This window comes from Schistocerca gregaria, chromosome 4 (assembly GCF_023897955.1).
Source record: "Schistocerca gregaria isolate iqSchGreg1 chromosome 4, iqSchGreg1.2, whole genome shotgun sequence".
NCBI classification, from domain to species: domain Eukaryota; kingdom Metazoa; phylum Arthropoda; class Insecta; order Orthoptera; family Acrididae; genus Schistocerca; species Schistocerca gregaria.
In genome coordinates this window covers 116,433,838-116,449,519 of record NC_064923.1, presented here as the reverse complement: position 1 = coordinate 116,449,519, position 15,682 = coordinate 116,433,838, and the positions used below count along the sequence as shown (strand labels likewise).

The following is a 15,682-nucleotide window of genomic DNA, read 5'->3' as shown; positions in this document are numbered from 1 at the left end:
CATACACGCAGTATCGTATCTCCCATACAAATACTTTATTTGGATAAAATCGTACGCATGACCTGCGTTTCAGATTGTAAATTCCGTCTTCAGGCGCTATAAGAAAAAAAGACAAGGAAAACCAAGAGACATTCTTCATAAAATTAATTAACATTAAAAGGGCTCGTACAAATGTTAACATTAGATTATACCTTGGTGAAGTACGAGATAGTCGTCCCAGTCATGTAAAAAGTCCACCACGTTTATCAAGTAGAATGTGGGGTCAATGTGAGTAAGGTATGAAAATGTTCTCTTAGTCAACCAGACCATAACTGATAAACGAGGCCTAAACGAAAAACAGTAAATAAGCACATATTGTCACATTGTCAGTCTAATGTAACCTGTGAACGAAGTGCGAACGACTTGGCATTGGCTTAAGAAATTAAAATGAAGGCACACAAGCCGAAGAATGCCAATTTGTGAACCTCAAAAGCAATTTACCACGTAAGTGCACGGCGTGCTGCACGTCAAGGCAAGACCGGTGAACACACGGCCACGCGATCCGCGATAAGACTCCTGTGTACACATATACGTCACAAAGTGGCCGCCACCGGGACTAAAAATAATGTTAATTAATTTTAAGAGGAATCCCTCCTACTTTTCCTTGTTTTTCGTTGCGGCTGAAGGTGGAATTTACAACCTGAAATTCGGGTCGTAAGCTTAACATTTGTACAGGTTCTTTTCTTCCACCGCGTGCAAACTCTAGGGATTGATCGATGAGAGGTTACGGAACAAAAAAGGTCTAATGACCCACAGTCCGGAAATACATGGTTTTCATGCTAGAGGCAATTTATTCAGTCATACTTTTGTTACAAGGACTGTCGGCTTTTGTGGCCGAGCGGTTCTAGGCCCTTCAGTCTGGAACCGTGCGCCCGCTACGGTCGCAGGTTCGAATCGAAAAAAAAATGGCTGCTTCTGAGCTGCGACACTTGTCGCAAGGAACCTCTTCAAAGCTAAGAGTTCGGTTTCTTCCAGGTATCAAATACAGATTGTTTCGACGTTTACGAAGTGTCAATGCCAAATCCACGGCTCCTGCGAAAAGAATATGTCTGTAATAGTGATGTATCCGCTATGGAATTCTAAATGTTCCAGGCGCTGTACGGATAAACCACCACGGTGACCAGAGATCATGTGTCCAGGCTTGTGATGTACGTTGACGTCACAAAATGTGTTCTGAACATCGGAGTGCTGACTCCAGAGATATTTGTACGGTCATTACCATCGCACCCTCTTCCGAGATTACTGGAGCCGGCCGGTGCGAATCCTGCCTCGGGCATGGATGTGTGTGATGTCCTTAGGTTAGTTAGGTTTAAGTAGTTCTAAGTCCTAGGGGACTGATGACCTCAGATGTTAAGTCCCATAGTGCTCAGAGCCATCTGAACCATTTTGTTACAAGGACTACGGTCTAATACTCGCTGTGCCATACAGCCCCAGTTACAGTACGTATGGTTTCCTCCTATAGGGTGCTACTGTTCCTCATACGTCAACCCCTAACACCCGCTTCTGCTATAGTCATTGTGTCTGTTTCACTTTTCTTGCTGATTCACCTTGTGGAGGATGTGATACAGCACTGTGCACAATGGTTCAGTATTCGAATCGAGAGCTTGCCGTTGTAGTGTTTACTTACGGAAAGGCAAGTGGCAATAGGCGGTGTCTAGCGAGATTATATCAGGAGACCTATCTCCGCCGAAAACAACCACAGCATTTAGCGTTTGCAGAAGTGTTTCGCCGTTTGAGACAGGATCGTTCAGGAACCAGGAAATCGTGAAGGACGTGCCCGAAATGTTCGGACACCAGACTCAGAGGAAAATGTGATTAACACTTCTGGTTATGGGGCCATCTCAAAGGTGTCGTGTATGCAGAGCTCATTCCAGATGTGGAAACACTGGAGTAGCGTTTGCACGCTGCCTTTGACACGTTTCGGATGAAGCCTGGTCGATGTAAACATGTGGGGCAGAATATGCTTCGGCGCGTACACTCATGTGTTGAGGCACGTGGAAACCATTTTCAGCACTGTGACTGCATGGTACAGCGCTGCACGGTACACGGCAGACTCTGTACCAATGTTGTTGTTGTTGAGGTCTTCAGTCCTGAGACTGGTTTGGTGCAGCTCTCCATGTTACTCTATCCTGTGCAAGCTTCTTCATCTCCCAGTACCTACTGCAGCCTACATCCTTCTGAATCTGCTTAGTGTATTCATCTCTTGTTCTCCCTCTACGATTTTTACCCTCCACGCCGCCCTCCAATACTAAATTGGTGATCCCTTGATGCCTCAGAATATGCCCTACCAACCGATCCCTTCTCCTAGTCAAGTTGTTCCACAAATTTCTCTTCTCTCCAATTCTATTCAATACCTCCTCATCAGCTATGTGATCTATCCATCTAATATTCAGCATTCTTTTGTAGCACCACATTTCGAAAGCTTCTATTCTCTTCTTGTCTAAACTATTTATCGTCCACGTTTCGCTTCCGTACATGGCTACACTCCATACAAATACTTTCAGAAACGACTTCCTGACACTTACATCTATACTCGATGTTAACAAATTTCTCTTCTTCAGAAATGCTTTCCTTGCCATGTACAATGTATGATTGGATAAAAGGTCTCTACCACGGAAACCAAGCAATTCCGGACATAAGTTCATTGGAGCTTTTTTTGTTCCGTATTCTCTCATCGATCAGTCCCTAGAGTTTGTCACGGTATAGAACATAACCCTCTATATAACACGGAGGCCAGAGGTCAGCCGGCCGAGGTGGCAGAGCGGTTCTAGGCGCTGGAACCGCACGACCGCTACGGTCGCAGGTTCGATTCCTGCACCGCGCGCGGATGTGTGTGATTTTCTTAGGTTGGTTAGGTTTAAGTATTTCTAAGTTCTAGGCGACTGAGGACATCAGAAGTTAATTTCAAAAATGGTTCAAATGGCTCTGAGCACTATGGGAAATAACTTCTGAGGTCACCAGTCCCCTAGAACTTAGAACTATTTAAACCTAACTAACCTAAGGACATCACACACTTCCACGCCCGGTGCAGGATTCGAACCTGCGACCGTAGCGGTCGCACGGTTGCAGACTATAGCTGCTAGAGCCGCTCGGCCACTGCGGCCGGCGGAGTTAAGTTCCATAGTGCTCAGAATCATTTGAACCATTTGAGCGAAAGGTCACAGCACAGATCCCTGGGACACACCTGAAGTCACTGTCCACGTTTCTCCGTCCAAGGTAACACACTGTGTCGCTTCTACCAAGAAACACTGAATAGTGTCAAATTTTGTTTGCCAACCCGTACGATCGCACTCTCAGCAACGAGCTTAAGAGTGATACTGAATCAAATGCTTTCCGGAAGTCAGAAAGTACTGCTCCTACCTGACTACCATAGCATTCAGGACGTCACGTGGGAAAAGTGCGAATTGGGTTTCACGTGATCGATGTTTTAGAGGAGGTCAGTCTGTTCGAGATGCCTCGTTACGTCTGAGCTCAGGCGTCGACGCCGCAGGTGCCGCCCACGTTCTGCTGGAGCTCGCGAGTGGCGCGCGAATTTGTGTCCTCGCCCGCTGGCCTCGAGAAGCGAACGCAACGGCTTGCAACACGTGTGTCCCGACGCCGCGTCGCAGCTAAGGACGCGCCGCCCGCCACCTGTTGCTGTTGCTCCGCGACTCAAGACGCCGCGCGTGACGTCACGCGCCGCGCCGGCCAATGGGCAGGCGCCGCGGCGCGCGGTGGGGGGCGAGGCGCCATCTCAAGGCGGCCGCCGACGACCTCCTCCAGTCCGCGGCCGGCGGCCCATGGCGTTGTCTGTTGTGCGCGGGAGATTTGCCGCACGCTATTCGCGAGTGCTCTAGTGTCCAGGGAGATCGCGTGTGCGTCGTCATGGCGGCGGCTCGCGGATTTGCGCTGCTGGCGGTCACCGCGGCGGCGCTGCTAGGGCTGACGCGCGCCCGCACCGAGGAAAGAGGTGAGCGTCCCACCGACAAGACGGCGCACGTGCTCGCCTTTCCGGCAACAGTGTTGTGGTGTTTGTGGTCGGTGGTCCACGCGACAGTAAATCTGTTTACTGAGCGTTATCCATTCGTGCCTTATAGATTAAAAAGGAGCTTCCATTTCTTTAGTTGCACTCCCAAAAGAAATGCGCCAAGTCGACAACAGATGTAGACGTATGCTTTGGTGCAAATAGACCTCAGAGCGGCTAACTGTTCATCGGGGAAAGAAAATACGGACTGCTGTATCACACATCCACATGTAAGATTACTCTGACGTGACAAAAGTCATTGGATACCTCGTAGTATCGTGTCGTACCTCCTTTTGCCTCGCGTAGTGTAGCAAGTCGACTTGGCATCCAACAACAAGTTGTTGGAAGTTTATTGCAAAAATACTGAGCCATGATGCCTCTACAGCAATCCACAATTGCGCAAGGGTTGCCGGTGCGGGATTATGTCCCATAGATTTTCTGTGGAATTCTTGCCGGTCGATTTGGAATGCCAAATTATTCTCTCGAATTGTCCAGAATGTTCTTCAAACGAACAGCGAATAACTGCAGCCCGGAGACATGGCGCACTGTCATCCATAAGAATGCCATCGTTGTTTGGGAATTTGAAGTCCTTGAATGACTGCAAATGGCCCCCAAGTAGCCGAACATAATCATTTTCAGTCAATTAACAAATCAGTTGGAAGAGAACCCAGTCAATTCCCTGTAAACACAGCCTAAACCACTGTGGAGCTAGCACCAACTTGCACAGGACCTTATTGACAACTTGGATCCATGGCTTCATGGGGTCTGCACCATTCTCGGACCCTACCATCACCTCTTTCCAACCGAAATCGGGATTCATCTGATGCGATCACGGTTTTTGTGTCGTTTAGGCCACAGGCCCAGGATAGGCGTTTCAAGTGAATGCCGTGTTGTTAGCAAAGGGGCTCGCTTCGGCCGTCTGCAGCCATAGCCCATAAACGCCAAATTTCGTCGCACATTGATTTCTGGGGTTATTTCACGCAGTGTCGCTTGTCTATTAGCAATGAGTACTCTATGCAAACGCTGTTGATCTCGGTCATTAAGTGAAAGCTGGCGGCCACTGGCTTGGGCGAGAGGAAATGCTTGAAATTTGGTATTCTCGGCACACTCTTGACACTGTGGATCTCGGAATATTGAATTCCCTAACGTTTTCCGAAATGGAATGCCCCACGCGTCTAGCTCCAACTACCATTCCGCATTCAAGTCTGCTAATTCCCGTCGCCCGCTTATAACCACATGAATCGCCTGAGAACAAATGAGAGCTCCGCCAGTGCATTACCCTTTTTATACCTTGTGCACGCGTTACTCCCGCCGTGTGTATACACACATATCGCTCTCGCATGACTTTTATCACCGCAGTGAATAATATGCTTTGGTGTAAATTAGCCCCAGACTGGCCTGTGCAGGACGCCTGATTCTTCATCGTGGGAAAAAAAATACTGTTTGTTATACAATAGTTACACTTGCAGTATTTCTCTAAACTACAAATCTTCGACTCTTTAAATACCTCCTTTCCACAGCGCAATTGGAATGAGATTCTTTACAAGGTTGGCAGACATTCGATTCGTTTAGACGAATTTGTCAACTTCTGTATAGCTGCTAGAGAGACGTAGTAGTGACAACGGACGCCCACCATAGTGGACGGAAGTTGAGTTCCCCGTCTAGCCGTCCCGATTCAGGTTTTCCGTGATTTCCTTAAATGGCAAATGCCGTAATGGATCTTTTAAAATAGCACGGCAGATTTCTTTCCCTGTTCAACCTTGTGCTCTGTCTCTAATTATATCGTCATCGACGGATGCGTTCAACCCCAACCTTCCAACCGCATGAGAATCTGGACGCGACGTAACTGCCTAGGAGAAATGTGCACAACAAACGTTTTGACAGAAAACTCGACTAAAAGGCCGTAACATATACTGAGAACACATTTTGTTTGCCCCATTGGCTGTGCTCTCGTATACTACCATTGGCAGATGAGCTTCGTTTAGATATACCCGGTTTCAGGCGTCAAGCGATATTATTCAAGTTCAAGTGTGTGTGAAATGTTATGGGACTTAACTGCTAACGTCATCAGTCCCGAAGCTTACACACTAATTAACCTAAATTATCCTAAGGAGGAACACACACACCCATGCCCGAGGGAGGACTCGAACCTCCGCAGCGATGTTATTCTTTTCACTCCTTCAGAGCTATCCACATACTCGACATGACACAACGCAGAGCTGGGATGAATGGTTAACGCTTATTATCACGTCACGGGTTATTTTAATTGGGGTGTTACTGTAATATGGGAGAAGGAAATCAGTCTTCTTCGCGTAGAAGAAATAACAGCAGTAGTCACTTTTTTGAAAACGAGGCACAGCTTGATATGACGTCTCCATCGACTGTCATATATATGAAGCATGTCGGATCGGTGTATATTAAGACCAGCGCTCTCTCTTTAACTGTTCAGAAAGGGCTATTCTGAGTGAAAAAGCACTCGCTGCAGGGTACAAGCAGGCAGCGGCATTTCGCTGACCTCTTTTGACCTTTGAAAACGACTTGAGGGTGCTCCCTCGGGAATAATAAACACTACTTTTTCCTTTTGTGTGTGGTACGTTCCGGGTTTCCACCGACCTGAAAACTGGCCTGGTGTGCTTTTTCGGAAGCTGCATTTCTCACATACACAAAAGATGCCAGAGATTCAAGACTTGTTAAATGTCGAAAAAATGCGTACTACTTAGCAAGCACCCGATTCAAAATCAGTGGTAAATAATAACCTACAAAAGAAGTTTTAAATAGCGCCCCGAGTGCTTCTTCATTGTCCGTTTATGATGCTAAACAGCAAGGATATATGCGGTTAATGTGTGATGAAAACATTATAATTCAATTTCTGTCTTTACAAGGAATAGTGACAAATGTTACGCATATGCAGACTGGACAGCTGGTTCCACAATGACACACAATAAATTGTCGCAATCATCAATAACACCAGAAATATCTTGCACTGTACTGCGTTTATGGACATAGTGAAACAACAAGGACTCACTGCTAAGGATCCTACCTACCTTCCGCTGTTATCTTTAATCCGCTGTACCCACGAACATTGCAACGAGTAACTTCAGGTGTCACGCTGAGGTAAGGGCGGGTACGCAGCCCTCGTTGCTCTACATCGAGTTAGACGGTATTTTAGCTTCACAGTCCGCTGCGTGTGTGTGTGAGATCGCTGATATTGCGGTCCCAGCAGAGGCAGTGTCTGCGGCGACAGAAATGTGGGAAAACGCGCAGCTGCGGCGTTTTGCGGTGACATGGAAGTCCCCGTTAGGCACTCTCGTTAAGGCGCGCGGGGTACAATCCTGTCTCGGACGCAGACTGAATCCCGATTCCCGCGTCCGTCGTCGATGTGGCGATCTTTGTTAAGTACTCAGCTATAGCGTTCGCCATGTTTCCACGACGACAAAGCATCGTGTCAGTGTTTTCGGATTCCAGTTGCGGAAGTAAATAGAACAAGTACAGCCAGTAATCTCAAAAAAAAAAAAAAAAAAAGAAGGTTGAAATGGCTCTGAGCACTATGGGACTTAACATCCGAGATCATCAGTCCCCTAGAACTTAGAACTACTTAAACCTAACTAACTCAAGGACATCACACACATCCATGCCCGAGGCAGGATTCTCACCGGCCGGCTCCAGTAATCTCGGAAGAGGGTGCGATGGTAATGACCGTACAAATATCTCTGGAGTCAGCACTCCGATGTGCAGAACACATTTTGTGACGTCAACGTACATCAAAAGCCTGGTCACGTGATCTCAGGTCGCCGCGGTGGTTTATCCGTACAGCGCCTCGAACATTTAGAATGCCATAGCGCATGCATCACTATTACAGACATATTCTTTTCGCAGGTGCCGTGGATTTGGCATTGACACTTCGTAAACGTCGAAACAATCTGTATTTGATACCTGGAAGAAACCGAACTCTTAGCTTTGAAGAGGTTCCTTGCGACAAGTGTCGCAGCTCAGAAGCAGCCATTTTATTTTAATATCTGGGTCAGCCGCCGCAATTTTTCGGTGTTACGCAGCACTCAACCTTGTTGGCGAGTCTGTTGTAGTTCTTAGCTGCGTTAGTATTGCAGTCAAAGAAAGTGTCCGAGAAACACCGAATCTGCAGCATATTAGCGATTATAACACCTGCTTCATCGGCGTTTCTTTTCTGAAGTTCTTGTGTATTAATTCTCTTCCTTGTAACCTAGCGCACAATTTTGCTTACTGCTAACACTTTGATGTACTTATCTAGCGAATTGTATATACATGCTCCCATTACACTACAAACTAAATAAAAAGTGAATAAAAAATACGATCGCTTCTTAAATGCACTATAAAGCTAGACGCATCGCAAATATTACAAATATAGATGACACGTTGCACTCTCCTCTCAGCTTCGCCCCCCCCCCCCCCCTCCCTACAAACAACACACAGAACAGAATATTACATGAACTTATAACACAGTTGCTTCTGTAATGTTTATTTTAGCTCTTCGGTGTCGGACCATTTAACGGCATCGAGGGAATTGGACGACACAAGTGGAAAAGTTTCATGACATCTTCTGTATTGATATTTTTACGCTTGTTACTCAAATGGTAAAGACAATAAATTCAAAGTCAAATCCAACAACGCAGCAGCTGGTTTTGTACTTTGGTTACTCTGTGTGTGTCTTTTATCAGTTTTTTTTTCATTATTATGAATCACATTCAGACGATTGATTTATTGTTGACTTACTTCCAAAGCAGAAAATACGACCTAGGAGTGAGACTACCGTTGTTGCGATAAAATAAACAAAGCAATTGTTCTGTACCAGATCTGTGCAGAAAATGTATTTTAAGATAAGTGCTGATATTTTACTGAATACAAGGTGGCGAACCTGCAACTTTTTAACTTATTATTTACTTTCAAGTTTTTGTACTCTAAAAAGTTGTTGCGCTCTCTCTCTCTTTCTTTCTTTCTTTCTTTACACACACACACACACACACACACACACACACACACACACACACACAAGGGTTTTCTTATCTATAGTGCAAACCATCCTCTCTGGCCAAGAGAGGAATATTTTACGAAATTTTGCTTTGAAATACAACAACGAAACTGTTTCTTGATGTTACATGGTACCAGATGGGAAGTATGTTTCAGTTTAAAACTAAAATGTGAATAAATTACGCAGGTGTGAGCTGTCAGAATTGTATAAAGAGGAAAAGAAAACTAACTTCGACGCCTTCTTTGAGGTTCACCACTGTTAAGAGAAATGGCCATTTTTCGAGTTGTTGATTTAAACTGCCTTTTGTGTATGTCAGTGTCAAGAAATTACTGCTGCACATGACCAAAGACTTTGCTCAACAGTCCTGCACATTCTGCACAAAGGATAATAGGCTAAAAACATTTATTCAAAATGCAGCCAAAGCAGCACAATACGTTAAAGTATTCATAACAACACAAACTTTTTCTCCTTCAACGTCCTTCTCTTTCCGCCTGTGCCAAGAACCGTAATTCACCATTGCTATTGCGAATAAACAAGTGGTAAAAACACAACAAATACAAATGATATTATAAGTTTCGAACTCAGCAGAAAGCTTTAAAAAAAAAAAACAAAAAAAACCGGCGGTATCTCGAGATCACGTGGCAGTTGTACGTTAATGTTGCGTGGACAGAACGCAATGATGTTGCTACTCTGTGGTAATGTCGACGGTGACCACCTCTCACTCGTCTGCCTCTGAAAGGGACTACTACTTCTTTGAGCATAACCAGATGCTTCTCTTTGCGCCCATTCATAACCTCACTCCAGTGTAAAGGCGAACCTTGTGTCGTCATTCTGCTTCTGCGAAACAAGTTAACAACGCGTGCTTTTCAGGAAGCGTATGTAAATGAAAAGAGCTTCGCTAGTGCGAAATAAATTTTCTGAGAAATTTCCTTGCTGGCAATCTTTTGCTGACATCATGAGCTTGTAAAGCTTAATGTGCGTTCAATGTTGTAAACGACAGGCTGAAGTGTGTCTGATTTAATCTATGCGTGCCGGCAGATTTGCACGCCCATTACACCTCCTTTCTGGCGCTCAAGCAGTTCCCAGTTAGCAGATGGCGCATCTCTGCGGAAGTCATTACCACTGCCCGAGGTCTTTTGGTGCCTCACTTTAGACAACAACTGCGACATATGGAGAGTATGAGAAGGTCAACCAGTCAACTGCATTTATTATTATAGCTTTCAGTCACACAATCAGATACGACACCGTAAATACAACACGTGAGCTGTATTCCAAACTTCTCCACATTGTCTTGTGGGATAAAGGTGTACGCCGTTACTGGTGATGTGACCCGTGCGTCAGATGCTTGTATTGCCTCTGAAAGTCCATTAACGTAGTTGGAAAGGAATTGGTTACGTGCCGGCACTGGGATTCATATTTTTCCATTCATTAGATTCTGTTGTGGTCTTCTCTGAGTAGTCCTCGGCCAGAGACGCGAAAGGAATATTTTACCCAAGAAGATGTCATCGTCACCAAATCATAAAGTAGAGCTGTCCATGGGAAGTGTTAGGGATATTGTTTCCCCTTGTTATCACCCGTCCGCAGTAGCAACTTATCCGGCCGATGTGGCAGAGCGGTTCTAGGCGTTACCGTCTGGAATAGCGCGACCGCTACGATCGCAGGTTCGAATCCTGCCTCTGGCATGGATGGCCGGCCGCGGTGGTCTCGCGGTTCTAGGCGCGCAGTCCGGAACCGTGCGACTGCTACGGTCGCAGGTTCGAATCCTGCCTCGGGCATGGATGTGTGTTATGTCCTTAGGTTAGTTAGGTTTAAGTAGTTCTAAGTTCTAGGGGACTGATGACCACAGATGTTAAGTCCCATAGTGCTCATAGCCATTTGAGTAGCAACTTGGCAAGGACAAGATGGCTATGTTACACTACCAGACCGGATAAATAAAATCTATACTGTTGCCCCTACAGCTACTGGAAAGGCTTCTGCCCATCCTCAGGAACCACAGGTTAGTCTGGTCACTCCACAAACATATCTCCAATGTAGCTGCAGCCACGGAACGACTATATCATAGAGGCACACAACCACACCTACGAAGCAAGACCAATGATTGGTAGGGGTTTTCATTAGATATTTTTTTCACAACAGTGCAGATATAATACTAAAGTGGAACATGCGTTCATTATAGTTACCAAAACAAGAACGACTTCACTAGCAATTCACGTCGATTAGCATAACGACGAGAGTTCCCGAGTTGTCCTCAGCTGAATCACATGTCTTTACTGGGTTTTGGGTACTGGCAGCATCTTGAGATTCTTCTGCACGTTATTATGCAGCCACGATGCTATCATACATATCTACCTCACATTTTGTATGTATTCGTTTCGCATCGCGAAAAATAAAGCAAGCTTAGAGTTAAACGTCCCATCGACAACGAAGTCATTAGAGACGGAGCATAAGCTCGGCATGTTTCAAGGAGCGGAAAGATATCGGCCATGTCCTTTTTAGAGAAATCATCCCTGTACTTACCCGGAGAGATTTCGGGGAATCACGGAAAACCCAAATCTGGATGGCCGGACGTGGATTTGAACCATCGTCCTCTAGAATGCGAGTAGGGTGTGCTAACCACTGTGCCATCTCGCTCGGTAAATTACAGGTAGGGAAATTTAAATTATGGCCGCTGGGGGTTAAAATAGATTTTTGTTTATAACGGATTTGATGGTGAAATACTGTTGATTAAGGTAGATTTGATAGTAATTTTATTTATTTAATTTAAGTAATATTGGCTCTGAGGTAGCAAAGGGGTAAAAGAGGGAAGGAAAAAGGCAACGTCACACGCAAGGAAGCTGGAGAGGTGGAAGTGGAATAACTAACTGAGAAATGAAAAGACAAAGAAGCGGAACTTGGCGAATGTGGGAGGCATTGCTTTCCTGTTTGACAGACGGGTACACGTTAATTTTGGTGGACAAAACAAAGGTTTCAACTTTTCCGTAAATGTCACTGGGCACTGAACGAACTGCGCGCCGAGTACAGAGCAGCTTGTTCCAGAGGCAGACAACGAAACAGAGAAGGAGTTCGGGAAAGATTCTGGTTTTCCCTCGATCACCTCAGTCGAATCTTCATCTAGATCTGCTTTTGGTGAGCCACCCTGTGGCGTGTGGCGGAGTCTCTTTGTGCACTACTGTCATTTTCCTATTCCGGTCGTTTCTGGTTCGCCGGAAGAACGATTGCTGGTAAGCATTCGTGTAACCTCGAACCCCTCGTATCGTCGTGGGTTTCTCGCAATATATATGATTAAGTGGAATCAATATAATGGTTGATTCTCCTAGCAAGGTACGCTCGTGGAATTTCAGCAGAGAGGCATGCCGTGTTGCAGGACGCCTCTCTTGTAGCGCCTGCTACCAGAGTCCGCTGAGCGTCTGCTTTAAACGAGCCTGCAACGAAACGCACTGCTCTTCTTTGGATCTTCTCTACTTTCGCTACCAATTCTATCTGGTACGGTTTCCCGGCTGACGAGCAATGTTCAGGTATTTGTCGAAGGAGGTTTTTGTAAGCTACCGCCTTTGTGGGTGGACTATATTTTCCGAAGATTCTTCCAGCGAATCGTAGTCTGGCATCTGCGTTATCTGCGATTATTTTTAAGTAGTCGCTCAAGTTTCAGTTACTCTGCAGGTATATTTCCAGTTGTTTAACGAATGTCAATCCTTCTGGCTGTGGTTCTGATACCGTGTAATCGAACAAGAATGGGTGTTTCCTCCTTTTTATGCACAATATTTTATATTTGTTTATATCTCTGTATTGTAATGGACGCTGCAACACTTAACGTTCAGTGATCTGTCTTCGAAGGCGACGTTGATCGTTATTTTAAAGTAAGTTACATCGAATCCCTCATCCACATCTAGAGTTATACAATACCCTGAGATGAAAAAAGTCATAGGATACCTCCTTTTGCCCGGCGTAGTAAAGCAACGACATGGACTCAACTCGTCGTTGGAAGTCCCCTGTTGAAATATTGAGCCATGCTGCCTCTATCGCCTTCTGTAATTGCGAAAGTGTTGCCCCCGCAGGATTTTGTACACGAACTGACCTTTCGATTATGAGCGTATCGGGCGATCTGTTTGGCCAAATCATTCGCTCGAACTGTAGCGGCACAAATGCGGCCTGGTTACATAGCGCATCGTCATTCAGAAAAACTCCATCATTGTTTCGTGGCTTCGAGGGGTCTACGCCACACTCGAACCCTACCGTCAGCTCTCACCAACTAAAATCAGGGCTTATCTGACCAGTCCACGGTTTTCTAGTCGTTTAGGGTCCAACCGATGTGTCAAGAGCCCAGAAGAAACGCTGCAGGCGATGGCGTGCTGTTAGCAAGGGCACTCGCGTTGGTCATCTGCTGTCCTAACGGATACATTCGTCGTACGTCCCGCATTAATTTCTGGGGTTATTACACGCACAGTTGCTTGTCTGTTCGCAGTACCAACTCTACGCAAAGCGTATGGTGAACGATGATCCCTGAAATCTGATATTCTCAGTACGCTCTTGACACTGTAGATTTCGGAATATTGCATTCCCTAACGATTTCCAAAATGGAATGTTCCATGTGTCTAACTACCATTCCGAATTCAGAATGCGTCGATTCTCGTCGTGCGGCCATAAACCGCCGAAGTAAAAACGAGATCTGCGCCAATTCATTGCCCTTTTATACCTTGTCAACGCGATACTATCGCCATCTATATGTGTCCATATCGCTATCCCATGACTTTTGTCAACTCGTGTAATTAATAAAACGAATTTACAGAAATTTAAATTCTTGTAAATTAATTCATATATGAATAATATGGGAAAGTAGAAAGATGGAAGGAGTATACAAAATGGCTCTGAGAACTGTAGGATTTAACATCTGTGGTCATCAGTCCCCTAGAACTTAGAACTACTTAAACGTAACTAACCTAAGGACATCACACACATCCATGCCCGAGGCAGGATTCGAACCTGCGACCGTAGCAGTCGCGCGGTTACGGACTGAGCGTCTGGAACCGCATGACCACGCGGCCGGCTGGAAGGAGTATACAGAGGGTATATACAAGGGTGATGTGCTTGAGGACAATATTAGGGAAATGGATGTAGATGAAGATGAAATGGGGGATATGATACTGCGTGAAGAATTTGACAGAGCACTGAAATAAAACCCCGGGAGTAGACAACATTCCATTAGTTTATCAAAACTAGACATGATTGTCTTAATGGGAATTCTGCGATCGTTCATTAAATAAAAATTTGGCATTTCAGTCTTTGATAGCATCAAAGACTGAAATCCCGTATATTTATTTATTTTTTAACATTCCATTAGAACTACTGACGGCCTTGGGAGAGCCAGTCCTGACAAAAATCTACCATCTGGTGAGCAAGATGTATGAGATAGGCGAAATACCCTCGGACTTCAAGAAGAATATAATAATTCCAATCCCAAAGAAAGCAAGTGTTGACAGATGTGAGAATTACTGAACAATCATTTTAATAAGTCATGGCTGCAAAATACTAAAGCGAATTCTTTACAGACGAATGGAAAAACTGGGAGAAGCCGACCACTGGAAAGATCAGTTTGTATTCCATAGAAATATTGGAACAGGTGTGGCAATACCGACTCTATGACTTATCTTAGAAGATAGGTTAAGGAAAGGCAAACCTACCTTTCAAGCATTTGTAGACGTAGAGAAAGCTTTTGACAATGTTGAGTGGAATACTCTCTTTCAAATTCTGAAGGTGGCAGAGGTAAAATGAAGGGAGCGAAAGCCAGATGGGAGTTATAAGAGTCGAGGGACATGAAAGAGAAGCAGTGGTTGGGAAGGGACTGACACAGGGTTGTATCCTCTCCCCGATGTTATTCAATCTGTATACTGAGCAAGCAATAAAGGAAACAAAAGAAAAGTTCGGAGTAGGTATTAAAATCCATGGAGAAGAAATAAAAACTTAGAGGTTCGCCGATGACATTGTAATTGTGTCAGAGACAGCAAAGGATCTGGAAGAGCAGTTAAACGGAATGGACAGTGTCTTGAAAGGAGGATATTAGATGAACATCAAGAAAAGCGGAACGAGGATAATGGAATGTAGTCGAATTAAGTCGGGTGATACTGAGGGAATTAGATTAGGGAATGAGACACTTAAAGTAGTGAAGGAGTTTTGCTGTTTGGGGAGCAAACTGGCTGATGATGGTCGAAGCGGAGAGGATATAAAATGTAGACTGTCAATCGCAAGGAAATCGTTTCTGAAGAAGAGAAATTTGTTAACATCGAGTATAGATTTAAGAGTCAGGAAGTCTTTTCTAAAAGTATTTGTGGGGAGTGCAGCCATGTATGGAAGTGAAACATGGACGATAAATAGTTTAGACAAAAAGAGAATAGAAGCTTTCGAAATGTAGTGTTACAGAAGAATGCTGAAGATTAGATAGTTAGATCACATAACTAATGAGGAGGTATTGAATAGGGTTGGGGAGAAAAGGAGTTTCTGGCACAACTTGACTAGAAGGAGGGATCGGTAGGTAGGACATGTTCTGAGGCATCAAGGGATCACCAATTTAGTATTGGAGAGACTAAGAGATGAATACACTAAACAGATTCAGAAGGATGTAGGCAGCAGTACGTACTGGG

The 15,682-nt window shown here is 45.0% G+C and overlaps 1 protein-coding gene across 2 annotated transcripts in view; it reads left to right on the top strand.

Moving 5' to 3' along the window:
* The first annotated feature begins 3,802 nt into the window (after positions 1-3,802).
* Positions 3,803-15,682, top strand: part of LOC126268110 (epidermal growth factor receptor) — a 706,996-nt gene continuing 695,116 nt past the window's right edge. For both annotated transcript variants that reach the window (XM_049973626.1, XM_049973624.1), the window contains exon 1: positions 3,803-3,988. In XM_049973626.1, the coding sequence (XP_049829583.1) occupies positions 3,904-3,988 (85 nt within the window). In that variant the 5' untranslated portion in view covers positions 3,803-3,903. The remainder of the gene's footprint in view (positions 3,989-15,682) is intronic.